Here is a 19766-nt window from a genome sequence, read left to right as displayed (position 1 = left end):
ACTTAAATACTAAGATATTCTGCTGTTGGTAACAGTGCTGGTGAATGCTTTGCAAATGAAGTGCAAAAGCTGCGTTAAATTGGCAATTTTTAACCAGCAGAGTGTCCAATTTTGCTGGTTATTTAGGGGTTTGATGGACGAGGGGCTCCATGGCAAGCACTGTTCGCGGTGGTCAGCGTTGCTGGATCCCCAACTTCGGACTTCAGAAGGCCCCGGCCAACCCAGGAGTGAACACTGAAAGCAAAGAACTAGGTCACGGGCCCGGGAAGGGCTCTGAAGCCCACCAGCCTCCCCTGAGGCCCATCTGCCTCCTCCCCTCCCCAGCCTTCTCCTCCCCAGCCTTCTCCTCCCCTCCCCTCTCCACGTCTGCTTTCCTCCCCTCCTTCCCCCCTTTCCCGCCCACCCATCGCCTCGGAGACCTAAAGCCCCGCCCCCCACGCCTCCTCGTCAAGGGGGACGGGGTGACGTCAGCCCTGGGGACAAGGCCAGGGAATGGTGGGCAGGGCGATGGTGGGGCGGGGCGAACTCTGCTCCGCCGATGAGCCTCGGGATTGGTTGGCGGGTCGATGGCGGCCGTGCGGACCCGGCCAGGGATTGGTGGGCGAGGTGACGTCAGCCCCGTGGCCGTATCCGGGGGTTGGTGGGCCTGGCGACTGCCGGGCGTGACAGGGCACGTGGTACGGAAGCGGCGCCGCGCCAGTTGGCGGTAAGATCTCTGCGGCGCCGAGGCGGGAGTCGGTCGAGGACCCGAGCCTGGAACCGGGCGGGCGGGGAGGTTCTCTGGGGTCGGCGGGGATCGCACTTTGTGCGGCGGCAGCCGGCCAGACAGGGCCATGTGGTCCCGCTGGGGCGGGCCGCGGACTACCAAAAGCACGGGAGTCGATCGGGGTGAGAACCCGGGGTTTCGCGCTCGCCTTTCTGGCCGGCCACGTCCGTGGGAGCCTTCAGGGAGGCCCCGCCCAGAGGAGTCTCCCCCAGACCCTGGGCCCAGCCCTCAGGAAGCTCCGCCGGGAGGGTCACCCCACCCTAGGTCCCGGGCCCAACCCTCAGTGAGCTCCCGGCCTGAGGGGTCCCACCCACACCCAGGGGGCGTCCAGCCGGTTACACCTCAGTAGTGTTTCCGATTGAGAGAAAAGTGGCAGCATATTTGGTTCTGGCTGGGGCATATTTGTCTGGGGGGCTTCGTGGGGTCCTGAGTCATGTCCTGGTTTTTAGGGGGCACTGCAGGTGTGGGGATAGTTAGGCCAGACAGCCTGGGGAACAGCGTTCCCCCAACCCCCACGGCCCTGCAGAGAAGACAGGCCTTTCTCTGACAGATCACCTGACCCAAGGCTTCAGGGTGATGTCACTGGACGGCAAATAGCCGACAGGTTAAAGGAGCCCTGGGGACGGGGTCTCTAGTTCTCCGGAACAGTATTTAGGCTGGGAGGTTGCCTGTACAAAAGAGCTTCTAAGACAAGGTGAAATTCCCTGGCCAGGTCACTGGTCTGGGGCAGGCCCCTTATTCCATCAGCCTCAGTTTCCTCATCTCTAAAATGGGGGGGATGCTTGCTCCGCCTGTGCCAATGTCCTTGAGGCTGCTGGGCCTGCAGACAGGGCTACCAGTCCCCCTTACTACCAGTGTAAGATTCAGGAGGGTCATTCTAGTGCTGACTAAGTGTAGTGCTGCCCTGAAGACCCCCGAAGTGTGGCTTTATTTTACTCATATCTTTGTTTTTCCTAATGTTTGCAGGGAGGTGTGACCCGTTAACCCGTTGCTGTTGATTCAATTCTGATAGGACAGAGTAGAACTGCCCTATAGGGTTTCCAAGGCTGTAATCTTTACGGAAGCAGACTGCCACATCTTTGTCCCGAGGATCAGCTGGTGGGTTCAAATCACTGACCTTTCAGTTAGCAGCCAAGCGCTTTAACCACTGTGCCACCAGGTCTCCTTAGGGAACGGTGGCGAAAGATAATTTTGTAGAACTGCATGTTTGAGCTAAAGCTCTCTATTGGGCAAGTGGGGATTTCCTACTCCTATTTGAGTGGTTTGTACACAAATTTGAAGCTGTTATTTGGGCATTTATTTAGTCTGTGATATGCCTTTAATTAAGGAGACTGCAAGAATTGGAACACCCAGGAGTAAAAGGACCGTGCGTTTGTGTGTTTTGCTAGGTAATTCCCGGTGCTGCAGGTGCTATTTCTTCTCACTCACTAGCTTCCATATTTATGTTACTCTCCAGGAACTTTAGACTCCAAGAGGGAGTGAGGCTGCTATTTATTTTGAGAAAATATTTGCTTTTGTTCAATCCAACATACTGCTTTTATCTAAATAATTCAGATTCACTGGGGCACATAAAAGGGGTCCCGTTTAATGACTTTGGCCCTGGGGGAGCAGAAACAGGAATGACCCAGAGCTGTGGGGGGAAGGGAGAGGAAAACACGCACCTGGCAGGACTTGCTTTGACTGGATTAATGTGAAGAGCTGTGTTTTAGCCTGGTGACTGCACGGGTGGCTGAACAGTCTGGTCTCTGTTTACTCTCCTTTGGTAAAAAAGCACAACTTTAGGTAATCATGCTTTTGAGTGCTTAGCTAGAAAGCCACTGGTGAACTTGACTGCAAAGAATGTGATATTAGTGAGACTATGCCAGCATGCGCGGGATCTGTGATATTTACAGGCCAGGAACCCAAATGAAAAGCACTGAACCGTAGCTGCTTGTCCTGTAAGCAGGGCTTCCTTGGGGGTAAACAGGTAGCTTTCCATTAACGTTTTTGGTGGTAGGTGGATGGTAGTTTTGCTTATAGCCATGTGAACACACAAATGCTACATTTTCTTTGTGAGAAAACAATGGAAGATCAGCCTAAGCCACTAAGCAATTCCCACAGCTTTTGTCTTCTGAAGCTGAGGTCACTTCCTTGTTGCAATCTCCATCAGGAGGGTGGGGTTTCACTTTTAGATAACTCAGCAAATGCCTTCTGGGCCTGATAGCTAGTCAGTCCTATCTGGAGGCAGGTCGAGCTACTGTCCTTCCTTCTAGGAGTCTCGAGCCCTGCCACTGTCTGCTTGGAAAATGTCGGCCCTCACGGAGCTGTTCAACTATATTGATGAGAATCAGGATCGCTATGTTAAGGTAGGGGATATTTCACTTTAGCCAACATTAAAATTGGGTTTGCTCTTATGTGGCTCAGAGAAACTCAGGAAGGTAATATGACTTATGATGTTTACATCGAGTAGTAAAATGTTCTCTGCACTCTGTTCCTCCACCTTCTTGTTACAGTCAAAATTACATTTTTGGCTTCTAACAGAAGGGCCTGATAAATGTTTCTAGGAACAGCAAAACTAAGCTGAGATTTATGTTTTCTCTCCACTGACCCTTTCTTATAGGTAGTTACAGGTTAAAGAACTATTTTACAGTTTGGTGTGTCGTTTCAGCAGCTCTGAGATGTTTCAAGTGACTCAGTAATATTTTTATATGTTAATCTGTTCTTGACGTTAAGTTTTGATCATGTTTTAACGTTATTCTTAGTAGACAAATTTTAGAAGAAGACCTTAGAGTTCCCCCTCTAAAAATTATACTCTCGCAAACTTGACTATTGTCAGGATGATTGATAGGCTAATTTGGACTTCGGACATGTTGGCTGTGTTCGTTATCTTTCTAATTGTAGTTTTATTGGTGTCAGGTATAAGCTTATTTATGGAACTTAATTTTACATTCACCTCATGTTCATGGTTAAAAATACACATTCTGACATTTTTCTGTTACGCTGTCGTTCTTGGTACAGGGTTAGCACAAATGATTTTTTAAAATCTTGAAACAGAAAATATAAGTGATGGGTTGATTCTTCCACATGTGCTCACTGTGTTCAGAATGGAGCAGCTACAACAGCATGTCAGCTCTGTGTCCTGAAACGTGGCAGGGTGGGGAATGTCTTTCTTAAATGAAGGAGTGCCTTTTCTGAATCTGGTTTTGCTCCTTACCCAGAAACTTGCGGAATGGGTGGCCATCCAGAGTGTGTCTGCATGGCCCGAGAAAAGGAGCGAGATCAGAAGAATGATGGAAGTCGCAGCTGCAGACATCACGAAGCTTGGTGGCTCCGTGGAATTGGTAGATATTGGAAAGCAAAAGGTATGATTCTGGCATTTGGTTGTTTGGTGGTAAACATTTAGGTAACAAAACATTTGCCATTTCAACAATCTTCACGTGTACCACTCAGTGATATCAATTATGTTCATCTTGTTCAGGTATCACCCTTATCCGTTCCTAAATTTTTCCATCAATTCCAGCATTCTTGGCATTGCAGAGCCACAAATGAGCAGATTCTGCCCTCAGGATGGTTAACAGCACTCAGCAAGTCCTTAAAGGGTCTTTTGCTTCAGATAACCTGCTTGTCTTTAAAAGAAAACGAAGGCCTGATTTGGACACTAAATTTTACATGATTTCTTTACTTAGAATAGAGCAAAAGCATTCTAATACTCATTGTTTTTCTCCAGGAAGGAGAACTGCTGAGTGTTATTGAAGAATAAGTTAATGTAATGTTTGTTCTTAGACTGTAGCTGAGGTTCTCCTGCCAGAATCAGGAAGTTACACTTTACTCACGTAGATTTAAAAGTACTGAATACCTTCCATTCACACAGTTCTGCATTCCCTAGCATCTCATTTGGTAGAATAGCACTTTTTGCAACTTGGTTCTGAAAAAGAGAAATTAGGGGTGGGAGTCGGTTGCATTTTAATGAAGGATTCTGACAGGTGAGATTGGTTTGTTTTCTTCTTAATTTAAATGAACCATTTCGTCTCATGGTATATTAGTCTACCCGTTTAGTAATATTCTGGTATTTCAGGTGGTTTCAATGTTATGTTAATTATGTTTGGTTTATTAATTGTATGTTCTGTGCCATATATTTTCAAAGTATTCCTGTATACCACAGAGTTTGACAGGTTTTAGGTTATGTCTGTTCTTTCTTAAGAGTTAGGTTTCAGATTAAACGGCCCTCGCCTGTCCTTTGCTTGTGGCACTTTGTAACCACCAAGTTTTTTCTGGTAGAATACAGGATCTGGTAGGCAGAGACATGTACTGTGGGACTTTTTGCACAGCCTGAGTGAGCCATGATTTTTTTTTTTTTTTTAAAAAGTGAAGACCATTGGCCTGGTGTGAAAGTTGGAAAAAAATAAGTTCCATATGAGGATTTGAAATTGATGTGCCTTCTTGTACCTCCATTTCTATTCTAGATAGAGTTCTGTGACTGCTGTACTGTCCACCCTTCTTAAAGGATTGTGGTAGATTGATAAGGCCTTTGGAACAAAGCTCAAAAGGAGTACTAGCAGCTATTCCTACTTCAGTATAGCGTGGCTTACCCTGAATTACATTTCTTTGTACCTTCTTTTATGTCCTTTTCTGTGCATAGGTGTAATCTCCATACAGAATTTGAAAAATGTGTCTTCTAATTTTAACTGTAACTTTTAACCATTGTTTCAGAAGATAATGAGCTAAAATGGATCCCAAATTCAGCCTTCATAATATGTTTTATTACATAAAAGTTTAAAAAAAAAAAAAAGCCTTCTAAAATTTACCAAACTGCTTGCGTTTGGAAACATAATTCAGTTTGTGTGTTCTGGATTATAGGAAAATAAACTTTTGCTAAGGAGCCCTGGTGACACAGTGGTTTAGTGCTCAGCTGCTAACTGAAAGGTTGGCAGTTGGAACCCACCAGCCGCTCTGTGGGAAAAAGATGTGGCAGTCTGCTTCCATAAAGATTACAGCCTTGGAAACTCTTTGGGGCAGTTCTACTCTGTCCTCTACGGTTGCTGTGAGTCGGAATTGACTTAACAGCAGTGGGTATTTTTGGTTTTAAACTTTTGCCAATTAATGACTCAGTTGAACAGTATGATCTTAAACTCTCTATCTTAGAGGATGATTAGTGAGAACAGATGAGAAAGCTCAGGTATTTTGGTAATACTTACTGTAAATACATATATTTTAAGCATAGATTATCCCTAATGTTGCCCTCCTGACTCCCAGCTCCCTGATGGCTCCGAGATACCTCTTCCTCCTGTTCTGCTCGGCAAGCTGGGCACGGATCCCAAGAAGAAGACAGTGTGCATTTACGGGCACCTGGATGTCCAGCCCGCGGCCCTGGAGGATGGCTGGGACAGCGAGCCCTTCACCCTGGAGGAGCGTGATGGTAGGGAGAGAAACACCCTTCAGATTCCAGAAGGAGCCCTGCTCTTCTGAAAGCTTGATTGCTTTCATAGACGAAAGTTTTTCTAACGTCTGGAGAGACATGGCTGTGATTTTAATTCTGGAAGATCACTGAGCGTCTCTTGGTGTTTTTCTTTCCAGGACAGATTGTCTCTAGCTGTATCTGTGATTTGGCCTCCACAAGTTTACCATTTGTGTGTCAGCTGCTGACATTTCAGAAAGCCTTTGTTTTCTCACACAGACAATGCCCTTCTTGGCCTGGGTTCTGTTGGGCTTTCCTTTCCTACCACCACTTTTCCTCAGAAAACATATTCGAGTCTCTGTAGGGTAGCTATGAGTCAGAATCGACTGGACGGCAATGGGTGGTGGTGTGGAGTAGTCCCTGGCCACAGCATGTAGTTGCTGCTGGGGTGTGTTTGAGGCTCTCTGCTTTAGATTTGGTCAGTCCCAGTGACAGACAGACAGATAAACCTCCTCAGTAGACTTGCCCACAGATGAGCCTGGAGTTTGTCTGTGCTTCCTTGCAGACATTCCTTTGAATGCTGTCTTCTGCCCTCAGGAAAGCCCCTGAAGGCAGGGACCAAGTAGTATCTATCTTTGCAAATTCCTTATCTAGCACAGTTTCCACTCACGGTGGTTATTTAGTAGTGTTTGTGTAGGGACAAAGACTTTGTAGGAGTGCTTCTACGGTCTTTAGCATTTGTGAAGTCTGTAAAAGGAAATTCCTGAGATCATGATGGCCTGAAGCCTTGCTACTTTGGGGTAGGTCATGTTGAAACTGCCAGAGGTTTAAAGCCCACGAAGAATGAGGAAGGCAGAGCCCAGCCAGGACAAATGAGAGTTGACCCTGGCAGCCCTGGGCACTGCAGGGGAGGACAGCCAGGGGCCCCAGGAAGCCAGCTCTCGGGATCACGGTGGCTCCTCCTCTCCGTCTCCAGCTGCGGCTCCCTGGCTCGGCCCTGGCTCTGTTAGGCTGCACTTTGGTCATCTGACAAGGGGGAGAGGAGGAGGAGGGCCCGGGCTTGTTTCAGAGTTCCCGATAGGCCATATCCCCACTGGCACTGCCTCTGTCGCCGGTCCTGGAGGCCAGTGTGAAGGGGATGTGCCAGGACTGCCAGCACCGATTAGATTAGATTAGGGGTAATACCACGTCCCTTTGCTTCCAGAGTGATCGTGTGAGAGATCAGTGATAAGCATATGTCCTCTTCCTCAGATTGGGGTGGGGATGAGACCGGTTTTTCTCATTTTGATCATGGCTCCTGCTTCTGACCAGGTGTCCCACCGTGGTTGCCTTAAGCCGGTTATGGTAAATAGGTTTTTAGGAACTGACCACCAGAAGGAATTCCTGGAGTTGGGTTTCATTCCTTGGCCTGACGCAGCAGGAAATAGAGCCAGAGCTGAGGCTTAGTGCTGTGTCCCCTGTAGAAAGGGAAGGAGCAGCGGAGAAGTGCCACAGGATGGCCTCCTAGATCCAAGGAGCCCTCTGTCTGTGCTAGCCCTGGGGCTGGGTGGAGACCAGCGGCCTCACAGTGAAAACAGGCCTCTAACTCAGAGAAGTCCTCACCAGGGCTGCCATGTGTGGTTGTGCAGGATGCTGTCATGTCCACTGAGGTACGCTCTCCTTGCTTTTGTATCGTAATCGTAACTATGATTTTGCTGACTGCCATTCCAGGAAAGTTGTACGGGAGAGGCTCTACAGACGACAAGGGGCCAGTGGCCGGCTGGATGAACGCGCTGGAAGCTTTCCAGAAAACCAACCAGGTGCGTCGCCCACACCGGACCCTGCCTGATTCACCTACCTGTGCGGGCAAAGACATTCTGTCACAGAACAGCTTGTGAAGGTCAAAAACGCGTTGCTGAGTTGATTCGGTGCCTGGAATCTGAGGCACCAGCTTTCTCAAAAACCGGTGCTAGCACACGTGACTCAGGCTTAGGGTGATAGGTTTGTTGTTCATTCTAGAAAACATTAGGAGCTTAATTGTTTTACAGGTGTTCAAAGGTCCTGATACTGGGGACTCGGTAATTGCCCAGCTAGTAAGTGAGATGCAGGTTTTCGCTCACCGGCTGCTTGTATGTCCCCCGAGGACCCCCATAGGCTTTGCAGTATTGAGCAGGCGCCTCAGTTCCCTGTACTTTTTGTAGTCTCTTAAAAATAAATCTTATTTTTTTAAATATATTTTTTTAACTATGAGACATCTTCTCCCTGTGGACAGTTTGTAAAATACAGAAAAACAGAAAGAACAAAACGCCTCAACCCCTACCATCAAGGCCTGATAATATTCTGTTACCTCCTGGCTTTTCAGTTGTCTCTAACTTCATCATGGTCGTCCTGTATGGACAGTTTTCGCATCTTGCATCATGACAATAAGAAGAATAAGAGAAGCATATTTGTCAAACCCGGAAGCGGTCTGGGCCTTCTGGTCCAGGGTCCCTAGCACAGGACCCTGACGCCCAGGGACTGCTGTGACCACCTTGTGCTGGGAACGAGCTGAGGTCCCACCCCACCTGCAGGGCTCATGACGGCTCAGCAGCCTCATCATCAAGGGTGGGGCTGCGGCCTCAGAGCAGTTCCCCATGCCTGTCCCAGATGGGAGGCCCCTGAGAGATCTCATTTGGGGGAGCAAAAGTATTCTGCTGCTAAATAGGAAAGGAGGAGGACGCAGACGTGGTGCTGACCAGGCAGTTCTGAACCAGGGTTCCGTAGACTTGGTCCAGGTTTTCCGTTCAGTCACCACTGTGTCCTTTGGCAGGTCGCTTAACCAGTTGCCATCGAGTTGACTCCACCTCATGGCAACCCCGTGTGTGTCAGAGTAGAGCTGTGTCCCGCAGGGTTTTCAGTGGCTGATTTTTCGGAAGTAGGTCACCAGGCCTTTCTTCTGAGGCACCTCTGGGTGGACTGGAACCTCCAGCCTTTCTGTTTCTCCGGCCAAACATCTAGTGCTGTTTGTACCACCCAGGACTTCATGGGAGTTCGCTTAGCTTATCTCAAATGAAATTCATTTCCTCATTTTTGAGATGGGGGTAACACACCTCAATTCACAGTGTTATGGAAGCACTTGGAAAAGTAAACATCCTGTTTAGGAAAAAGCTGTTCCTTATAGAGACTGGTGATAGTAGCACCAGGAGAGCCTTTTAAATAAGAAAAAGCATTCCTTTCTGTGCTTCAGGCATGGTTATGCAGGTAATAAAGGAGCTCTGGGACATAAAATGATACTCCGAAGAGTGTGCTGCTTAGCTCAAGTAGATACTTCAGACTAAATGGGCAGCTCCTGTCTGGAGGTGAGATGAGAAGACAGAGAGGGTCAGGAGGTGGTTGAATGGACACGGGAAATGAGGGGTGGAAAGGAGGAGTGTGCTGTCAGTATAGGGAGAGCAACTAGGTTCACATAACTAAGTATAAATTTTTGTATGAGAGACTAACTTTCACTTAAAGCACAACAGTAAAAAAATAAATTTTTTTAAAAAGTACAACAGTAAGGAAAAAAGGATCCCTGGTGGTGCAGTGGTTAAGTACTCAGCTGCTAACTGAAAGGTCAGCAGTTGGAACCCACCAGCCATTCCATGGGAGAAAGATGTGACAGTCTGCTTTCGTAAAGATTTATAGCCTTGGAAACCCCTTGGGGCAGTTACAGTCTGTCCTATAGGGTCACTATGAGTCAGCAAACTCGACCGCAGCGGGGTTTTTTTGGGATTTTTGGGATGCAGGTAAATGACGTGGCCTTTGTTTCAGAGGGGCAGGTAAATGACATGGCCTTTGTTTCAGAGGCGCCGGCATCCGCTTTGCTGAAACTCTTCAGTCCCCTGGGTAGTGTTCGGAGGTCCTCATGAGCAGAGAAACATCTTACTATTATGTAATTCCTGGAAAGAGCCCTCTGCCGGGGACCTGGGGGGTAGCAGGAAAGACCCTGCCTTCCCTTGGTAACCAGAGTGGGCTGGGCCAGGTCTTTGCCCCACAGACCAGGGTGAGGAGCAGGCAGATGTGAGTGTTTTGGTTTGGAGGAACTCAGTGTTGGAAGTTCATGGTTTCAAACACTGGTGGTTTCCTGTCTGCCGTTTCTGAGAAGGCCAACTGCCTCCTAATACTTGTTTGCCTTTCGAAGGAAATCCCCGTCAATGTGCGGTTCTGCCTGGAAGGCATGGAGGAGTCGGGCTCAGAGGGCCTGGACAAGCTGATTTTCGCCCAGAAGGACACGTTCTTTAAGGACGTGGACTACATCTGCATCTCTGACAACTACTGGCTGGGGAAGAGGAAGCCCTGCGTCACCTACGGTCTCCGGGGCATTTGCTACTTTTTCGTTGAGGTACCATGCCAAGCCCCACGCTGCATTTCCTCCCTGACCCATGCGTCTCCTCGTTCCCCCACACCCTGAGCTGCAGGCCGTACCCTAGACAGACACTGTGAGCTTGTTCAGCTCCTCGTTGTCCCCTGAGGTCTGCACAGCCCACATCAGTGGTCAGGAGTCCATGTCATGACCCCTTGAAGCTGGGAGAGTCTTAGAATAATGTGACCTTAGCGTCATGGAGAAAAGATGAAATGCTAGTTCACTTAAAAAGACTGGATACATACAAAGCATTTTAAAAGATTTTTTTCTACAAGTGAAAATGTAGATATCTTGGCACTTAAGCCCTTCTTCCATGATTGTGGTATGTTGAAGCTCGGAGGTGGGGTTCCCATTAACTAAAGATTAGAAGCAGAAGCAGAATGGGAGGACCAGGCTGGACTCCAGTGCCCACCAGCCCATTAATCTGAACCCAGGTTTTCCTCTCTACTGCGTGAAGATGGTGTTCCCACCTCACAGGGTGACTGCTGATTAAGTTAGATGATGCGTGTGTAGGAAGAGCTGAGCGCTCCACGTGCAGGCCCTGTTCTGCGTGCTCTGCACGTCGTGGTCCGGTGCAGTGGGACAGTAGCTCTTGTCCTCTCTACTGCACAGATGGGGAAACTGAGGCACAGGGACCAGGTGACCGTCCTGGTTACGCACTTGGTAAGTGGTGGGGCTCGAACTGAGTCCAGCAGCCTGCCCCACAGTCCTGTGGTCGTTGTGAGTTGGTGCTGTGAAGGGCCCGTGCTGGAGCAGCCACTGCCTCACACTCTTCTTGTGTTCAGCATTTCCAAGAGTATTTTTTGTTGCTGCCTTAAGGTTAAGTTTGGAAACTCCATGCCTTGTTCCGTGAGGGAGCAAATTTTAATTTTGGAAATTGTCTCTCTGGTCTTGTAGTGTTATGTGTTGAGTTCACTGTCCCGTGATAAAAATCGGCCCCTACCAGGCACCAAAATGAGATTCTCTCTGTCTTCTCAGGTGGAGTGCAGTGACAAGGATCTCCATTCCGGTGTGTACGGGGGCTCAGTGCATGAGGCCATGACTGACCTCATCACCCTGATGGGTGAGCATCGGGGGTGGGAGGGGCGCCATGTTCTGATGGGAGATGAGTGGGGGGCACCATGGGAGGGGGAGGGGGAGGGGGAGGGGCATCATGTTCTGTGATGGAGGATGGAGGGGTGCCGTGTTCTGTGAGGGAAGGCGTCTCTGAAGCAGTGTCAGGATTAGTTGCTGCCCTGTCTCGAGTGTCTCCACCTTTGCCCCTCTCCTCCAGGCTCTCTGGTTGACTGGAAGGGGAAAATCCTCATACCTGGCATTTACGAGGCTGTGGCGCCTGTGACAGACGAGGAGCTGGCACTCTACAATGACATCGACTTTGATACGGATGAATACACCAAGGACGTGGGTGCCAAGACCCTCCTGCACAGCTGCAAGGTGCTGGCTTGTCCACACTGCCCACGCTGTCTGGCCATTGGTGGGGCATGTCCACCTGTCCACCTCGCGACATGGCCGGGGTTCGGGTGACCCTCATGGGAGGAGCTGGAGATGTTGGACGCTGGCACATACCCAAGTCATCGGGTGCTCTGATACCTGAATAGCAGGAAGTTACAGATGGGGTGCTAGGAGCGTCTAGTGTCAGGTGTCTCCTTTGAATAAGAGTTGGAGACTACGTACGTGCAGAGAAGTAGGGCCTTGGGCAGGGGTGGAGCTTCTGCCTTAGTTGGGTTTGTATGTTAGTGTTGTCACCATGGGCCCAGAGATTAAGTTGTAGCCAACCAAGAGCTACGTTATTACATAAAACATTTACTTATCCATTAGGGGGAGGTTGTGTAGTGACTTTTTCTTTAGTTTAGATCTTAGTTTATGAGGGGCTGGACATGAGCTCATTCGATTCAGCCAGCATTTCCTAGACTTCTACTATACAGGAAGGTATGGGCGGGCTTGGCCCTGAGTTTTCTGTCTCGGGAGACAGACGGACAAAGAACAACAAAAAGTGCCGTGGGCTGTAGTAGGGTATAATAGGGTGGTGTAGGATGCTATGGGGATCGTGAGGGGGACTCCATGTGCCTGGGGTAGGTGGGGCCTCAACACAGAGGACGACCATTGACTTGAGTCTGGAAGGCATTCACAGGCATCCACAGTAGGCCAGGCGACAGCAGTGCTGAGGCAAGGATGGGCAGACGGAACTGGCAGGGATCCAGGGTGTGGCTGGGTTGGGGAAGTAGAGGTAGGGCTGTCCGGGTCAGGCCTGGAAGCAGGGCTGGGAAGGTCTGAGCCCCAGGCCTTGGAGATTTGTCAGGAGTTGGTGTTTGATCCTGTTGGAGGCAGGAACCTTTGCAGGTGGTTTGAGTAGATGTGTGATGGTGGATGGGCCAGAGCTGAGAAAGTGGAGTTGGGGATGCAGGGGCTGGGGAGGCAGCCTCGACTCAAACCAGAAGAGGAATTGGTAGGACTAGGTGCACACTCTTGGAGTAAGACTGGGTGCCACTGCCCCACGTGGGTCTCACAGGAAGAGCAGGCTCCTCTCTGCGGTCAGCTGGGTGGCACAGCTCCAATTACACGTTCAGATCAGGGGTGCCCTGGGGGCAGAGGGTGTGTCATCGTGCCCCGCCAGGGGCCTGTACATGGTCTATTTATTACCGTGGTGCTGGGAGTCTGGACTGTCCCTCAGCTGCTGTTGTCATTTTCTGCAGAAGGACATCCTGATGCACCGATGGAGGTACCCGTCCCTCTCCCTCCATGGCATCGAAGGTGCCTTCTCCGGGTCGGGAGCGAAAACCGTGATTCCTCGGAAAGTGGTGGGCAAGTTCTCCATCAGACTCGTGCCAGACATGACCCCTGAGGTCGTCAGCAAGCAGGCATGTCAGGGCCTGGGGGAGAGTGTGCTGGGGACAGTGAACAGGCATGTTGGGACAAGGGGGCGGTAAGGGTCCCTTGTGTACCGTCAGGGATGTGTAGTAATAAAAGGGTTTCTGCTGGGATGCTGACTTAACTTACAAACAAACCTGACTTGCTTATCCCGATCTCTTGGGCCCTGCCAGCTCAGTAATTATTAGGAGGCCCGTTGTGGACCCTGGGACTGGGCCACGTGCAGGGCTCATACCAGAATGTGTGTCTTTTCTGTCTGTGGCGCAGGTGACGAGCTACCTGACCAAGAAGTTTGCTGACCTGCACAGCCCCAACAAGTTCAAGGTGTACATGAGCCATGGCGGGAAGCCCTGGGTCTCAGACTTCAACCACCCACACTACCTGGCCGGGAGGAGAGCACTGAGGACAGGTGGGGACACGGCTCTGGGGTGTCACGGACACACACTGTGCTGTCAGTTCCCCTGACAAGGGTCTGGCAGTGTCGGGGGCCATGTCACCGCCAACACCCCAGACAATGGGCGTTTCCAACCCAGGGCCCCTCGCAGAGTCTGGGCTCAGTGTGTGCCGGATGACAGATCCATGACAGCCTGAAAGTCAACCGTTTCTTTTGTTCCACTTTCCCCCAGTGTTTGGTGTAGAACCAGACTTGACCCGGGAAGGCGGCAGCATCCCTGTGACTCTGACGTTCCAGGAGGCCACCGGCAAGAACGTCATGCTGCTGCCCGTGGGTGCAGCTGATGACGGGGCCCACTCCCAGAACGAAAAGCTCAACAGGTGAGACCGCGGGGTTCAGTCCTGAGGCTGGTTCGTGTCCCTCGTGTGCAGTGGGGATGTCCCAGGAGAGTGCAGGGCTCCCTCCTCCACACTTGCAGGCAGGAAACGTCCAGGGCTTCCACCACTGTGTCCCCAACTCTGATAGGAGGTGGGGACAGGCCTTGGGGAGGTTCAGCCAGTGCTTCTGTGTTTGTCTCTGCACTTCATCTGCTGCTCATAAAAAGTCTTTGAAAAGCATAGTGTTATTTACACAGTGTCTGATCTCCTGTAACTTCACGAGGGGAAAGGAGAATCCAGATCAACAGCCCAAGGCTGATTCCTGTGAGGCTGAGGTCAGACACATCTCCTCTCCGCCATCTTTACCAACTCTTGACATCGACTGGCCTTCACACAGCACTCTCTACTGGGTTCGATAATTTGTTGCAGTGGCCACAGAGAACTCACAGACCATACTCACAATTTTGGGGGTTTATTAGGGAAGTAACAGTTAGAACTCAGGCTCAAGAATACTCAGGATACAGTTCTTTCATCAGGATAGCCTCTTCCCAGCCGTGCTCGAAGGCATGCCTCTCCTTAGTCCTCAGTATCTGCCCAAAGGCATTCAACTTTCTGTCTCCATGGGCCGGGAAGCCCACCACGCCATCTCCTGGTGCTGCCAGGTCTCTCCTTCCTTGGTGGTGGTAGGCTTCTCTTCCTTCCTCTGGAATTGGCTCTCGTTTTAAGGCAAAACTGACCGATCCCCTTGGTAGGCCACAATTACCCCATCACACAGTCACCTAGGTGGAAGTTAGAAGCCCGTGGCTGGAAAGGCCACCCACAAAAATAGTTAATTACACCACAGGCCACTCCCTGGCTTTTCTAGCCATGGTTCTTTCATGTTTGGATGATGACCTCCCCTTCCCAATTATCTTACCAGTCCAAAACAGTCGTTAATAATTAATCTGTCAATAGGGCAAAGAGTCCACAGGGTAAGGTTATTCAGGTAGCAGCCATTCAGGTCTGCTGCGGGTTTCCATCCGATCGGTCAGGTTCTCCAAAAGTCATCTCGTCTTCACCTTTTCTGGTCTCTGACAAAATTCACCTGAGGTTATTCCACCCTCTGAGCCTCACAAGGTATCAGCATAGCAAAACCTTTAAGGAACCTTAGGTTCAGCCACTGTACTCTAGTCCAGCATTGCCTCTCTTAGTCCGCTGTTTTATACATGCAGCTTCTACAATTATTTTGTACAATCACAATTAACCCTGTTAACAGCACTCACAGTTTAATCATATAATCCTATCAACATGTTCCCCATCCTATCTTCCCCAGACCCATCAGGAGAAGAGGAAACTATTGCAGTGGGGATCTGTTGGCCCCTTCATTTTGAGTGAAAGCGTGTAAACCAGCCACTTCATGCCTTTATCTGCCCCATTTTCGATAGGCAATGTTTAAATTGCCCGTCCCTATCAAAACAGTACCCTGAGGAGACAAGCATCTTCTTTGGTTTTGAAGAATCTTCACTTCCAGTTGAAACTTGAGCATCTGCACCCACAAGCAAAGTCCAGCCCAGAGTGAGCCATCAAATTGCAGCAAATCTACACCAGCTTAGTGTCAAACATCTTCATTCAGTCAGGTTCTGGTCAGCTCATCCCTAGCCATCCAAACCCACTTCCTGGCACTTCAGACAGCCCCTTCACGCTCTCATCCCTGGCCTCCTTGGGCTAGGTGGAACATGTCCAAACTCAGCCCTTCTCTTCACTGTTGCACTTCTCCCACTTCCAGCACCGCAAGCCAGCAAACCAAGCATTCTGCTTGCGGGCTGCATTTAACTTCCAGTTCTGGAAGGGGGCTCCTTCTGATGGACATAGACTTTTCCTGCCTGGATGCATCCAACAGCAAACCACTCGCTTTAAATTCAAGAAGGAGAACTTTTTTTTTTCCCTTCTGCAGGTCCTGCCTTCAAATGCAAATTTCCAGTTCTCTCAGCAGTTATGGGTGGTTCTGCCTGTCTTTTCTAATGCGAATCTAGGTGGGGCTCAGGTTTTCTGCCTAAGCCCCCACTCTACACAGGACTACGGGCTTGAAACGAAAAACCTGTGTTTCTCCTGGTTCCCATTTTAGCATTTCCAATTAAGTATTGGCTGAAAGCGGAGTTATATGCTCTCTGTAATGTACAATATCCAATATTCGTTTCTGGCATGTATTTAGGGTCTGCTTTGCAACATTAGGTAGGAGAAACATTCAGTCTCCGTAGTACATTCAGACAAACGCATGATCCTAAACACATAACTCTTTTAAAACATCCCGGTTTAGTCTTCTCTACGTCTTAACTATCTTTCTATTCGTATGCGTATGGCCTTGAGCTTCTGGCTGGGTAAAACCAGAAGACCCTGGCCCCCTATCAGTCTTCCTGCTCTTCGGGCCTGGCTTTGTCCCCAGGCCACTTCAGCTGCAACTTTTCAGCCATTACAGGTAACAAGCAGAGCCAACCATCCAAGAATCAAAAGTTTCACTTCCCAAGCCCCATCGTTCTTTCTCTTACACACAGTTCCATGCTTCTATAAGTCTGGAGCCATTGCAAAGAACCCTGCTTGTGATGTCAACTGAAAGAATGGCTTGAGGGGGCCGGTTTCTTGTCTTTATAACTTCACAAGGGGAAAGGAGAACCAAGATCAACAGCCCGAAGCTGATTCCTACAGGGCTGAGGTCAGATACACCTCCTCTCTCAGTGGTCATTGCCAACTCTAACACCAGCTGTCCCTCACGCAAGCACTCTACTGGGTTTGACAATTCATTGCAGTTGCCACACAACTCACAGGCCATACTCACAAGGTTTATTAGGGAGGTAAATTACAGTTCAGGCTCAGGAACACTCAGAATACAGTTCTTCCATTAGGGCAGCCTCTCCCCAGCTGTGCCTGCAGGCATGCCTCTTCCCGGCCCTCAGTCTGCCCAAAGGCACTCAACTTTCTCTTGGTGGGCTTGCTGCTGTCTCCTACTGTTGCCAGGGCTCGGGTGTCTCCTTCTTTGGTGGTGGTGGGCTCTCCTCTTTGCTCTGGAACTGGCTCTCTTTTAAGGCAAAATTGACCAATCCCCTTGGTAGGTCACAATTACCCTATCACACAATCACCTGAGTGGGAGTTACAAGCCCATGGCTAGAGAGGCCACACACAAAGGTAATTAATCACACCACAAGGCCCGACCCTTGTAGATGGGGCGGGGGGTTGGGGGGACCTGGGCCTGGGTGAGGAGCAGCCAGGGGACTCCAGCAGGCAGGAGTAGGCCATCCAGGACGGGTCCAGCCAGGAAGAGTCAAGGAGGACAAATAAACAGGATCCACCTTGGGGTGAGGAGTAGAGAGTCTGCTGGTGGGGGGACCATGGGGGTGAGACGGACCTAGTTGCTAGGGTACAAAATGGAGGCCTGATCTTCAGAAACAAGCACACAGACTAAGGGAGGATAGGTCAGGATGCGGCTACAAAATGGAGGCCTGATGTTCAGAAACAAGCATGCAGGCAAAGGGAGGGGCCCAGGACCAAGGCACAGCAATCAGCATTCAGAGGCAGTGGTCAGGCACCGTGTATTCCTCCAGACAAGCGGTGGGGCTGAACCTGCACTGGAAATCATCGGCCTGATCGCGCAGGCAGGCAGGCAGGGCCAGGACCACCAGCCAGGACTACTGGGAAGCCACTGGGAGGAGCTGGGCTTCACGGGTGTCACCTGTAGCCCAGCCGACAGAGTTGTTCTCCTCTTCACCAGGCACAACTACATAGAAGGAACCAAGATGCTGGGTGCCTACCTGTACGAAGTGTCCCAGCTGAAGGACTAACACCGCTGTCCAGGGCACCACATCTAACTGACAGCGCTCTGTCCCTGTCCTCGCCGTCGTCCTGCTTGTGTCATCCTCTTGTTGAATGCACTTCTGCCTCCCACACTGGACTCAGTGTGAACTAACAGTTCTCAGCCCCTGGGGCATGTGAGGACCCTGGGGATAGGGGAGTCACCACCCGGTTAGGTTCTCAGAGCTGCTTGGTATGACGTGTCAAGGCCCAAAAGCACAGATCCTTCTGTAGAAAATTCTGGTTGTCTTTGACATGAACACAAAACATGACATTCCTGCCTGGGTTGCTTCCTTCTCCCCTTCCACGTTTCGGTTTCAGAATAACGTGCACTTGAGATGTTTGTAAAGGAGATGGGGTGCAAAGTCAAGCACCGTGGGCCCCGAGGGGCTGCTCTTGGCTGCAGTGGAAATCTGACCTTGGCTCTGGGCGGGTTCTGCCCCTTCTTCCAGAACTTACCCATTACTAGTGTTGACCATGCTCTGTTTCTTTCCCCTGAAACTGAATGGGATGATGATTTTGTCTCAGTCTGTGCTGCTAAATAAAGAGTGAAAATGAAGCGTCTGAAGGAAGGGCGGGCCCATTAACTCATCATGGTGGGATGCATGCTGTGAGAATCAGGGTGGTCCCTGGCCTGCGTCTGCCGCCATGCATTGTGTTCACTCACGCGGGAGCAAGAGGGTCAGGAAACAAGACCCTAGGTCTTCCCTTGTGAGCCGTCTGCCCACCCCTAGCCCATGGTGGGTGGGAGGGGTCAGGAGTCAGGAAATAAAACCTGGGTCTTCCTCGGTAAGCTGCTGCCCCATCCCTCCCCACCCCCCAGACCTGAGTGAGCTGTGACCCCCCTGCACTCAGAGAAGCACTTCCCGCTCCTGCTAAGTCACAGAAAGGCAAAGTCAGACTAAAAACAGAAACTTCTGGCCCAAGAGACTAGAGTACATGCTCCAAGGAGCTGGGCTGCTTGGGTTGATTCCAGGACTGGGGAGCAGAAATACAGTGGAGCTTGGAGGACCTCTGGGTGCAGAAAGTCAGGACACGCTTAGAAGGGTGGGTGGTCCAAGGACACAGCCAACGATAGCTCTCAGCCAACGCTGGGGTACTTGGAGCAGCAAAGTACATAATGTGGTACTGAGTTCCAAGCCACAGAGTAAAATAGATGTCCATGAGTCCATACTGATTTGAATCAATGATTGAATAAATGGGTGAGAAGAGGCCCAGTTATAAAGGTAGAGGGATGAGGGCAGCAGAAAACCACCATTAAATACCACAGTGACAACCACTGCAGGGAGACCCACCCATGGATGAAAAAGCTTGAGAAGGAACAGGATGTTTGCATAGTCGGAAAGTATCTCCCCAGAGATATTTATTAGGGGAAAACTGCAGTCAGCTGGCCTTTAACAATTACATTGTGAGACGTAAGAAATGCTTTGGAAAGATTAAAGCTAGTTGAGATTCGCAAATGAATGTTCGAATATTCTCAGCAGTAAAAAATAGGTTTACTTCAATGCTATCTACTGGGCATACAGTTGCAAGAAATCATAGTGAAAAGGAAAATTGCTAGTACATCACCCTAGTATGGCGCTGTCAATTTCTATGAATTATTTCCCTTTGAAAAATTATTGACAATATCTTTGGGGGAGAGTTAGGTTTTTTGCATAAGGATCTGCACTTGGCTTGTTCATTAATGTTTATATAACCCATGTTGTTGTTACCTTGTTAGATGCTATCAAATTGCTTTCGACTCATAGCGACCCTATGTACAGCAGAATGAAACACTGCCTGTTCCAGCACCATCCTCACCATCG

At 49.8% G+C, this 19766-nt stretch overlaps 1 protein-coding gene across 5 annotated transcripts; it reads left to right on the top strand.

Moving 5' to 3' along the window:
- The first annotated feature begins 684 nt into the window (after nucleotides 1–684).
- On the top strand, nucleotides 685–18627 carry CNDP2 (carnosine dipeptidase 2). Of its 5 annotated transcripts, none has more exons than XM_023741563.1 (12): nucleotides 685–706; nucleotides 3019–3111; nucleotides 3964–4107; nucleotides 5999–6161; nucleotides 7851–7939; nucleotides 10279–10479; nucleotides 11479–11563; nucleotides 11774–11934; nucleotides 13194–13358; nucleotides 13636–13777; nucleotides 13995–14142; nucleotides 17882–18627. In XM_023741563.1, the coding sequence occupies exons 2-12, from the start codon at nucleotides 3052–3054 to the stop codon at nucleotides 17949–17951; spliced, it is 1428 nt and encodes a 475-aa protein (XP_023597331.1). In that variant the 5' UTR covers nucleotides 685–706; nucleotides 3019–3051; the 3' UTR covers nucleotides 17952–18627. The 5 variants fall into 5 exon arrangements, with proteins under 5 accessions (XP_023597331.1, XP_023597330.1, XP_023597332.1 ...); XM_023741562.1 differs by lacking the exon at nucleotides 685–706 and adding an exon at nucleotides 722–888; XM_023741564.1 differs by lacking the exons at nucleotides 685–706; nucleotides 17882–18627 and adding exons at nucleotides 1062–1864; nucleotides 15452–16641.
- Nucleotides 18628–19766: the final 1139 nt, after the last annotated feature.

This window comes from Trichechus manatus, unplaced genomic scaffold (assembly GCF_000243295.1).
Source record: "Trichechus manatus latirostris isolate Lorelei unplaced genomic scaffold, TriManLat1.0 scaffold00183, whole genome shotgun sequence".
NCBI lineage: Eukaryota > Metazoa > Chordata > Mammalia > Sirenia > Trichechidae > Trichechus > Trichechus manatus.
This window is presented reverse-complemented; position numbering and strand designations above follow the sequence as displayed.

What these genes read in the sequence shown, in the direction of transcription:
- CNDP2 (XM_023741563.1), top strand. Translation starts at nt 3,052, where the DNA reads ATGTCGGCCCTCACGGAGCTGTTCAACTATATTGATGAGAATCAGGAT. An exon ending in TGACCTCATCACCCTGATGG is followed by an intron (nt 11,564 to 11,773) that starts GTGAGCATCGGG and finishes CCTCTCCTCCAG; the next exon opens with GCTCTCTGGTTGACTGGAAG. An exon ending in CTGAGGTCGTCAGCAAGCAG is followed by an intron (nt 13,359 to 13,635) that starts GCATGTCAGGGC and finishes TCTGTGGCGCAG; the next exon opens with GTGACGAGCTACCTGACCAA.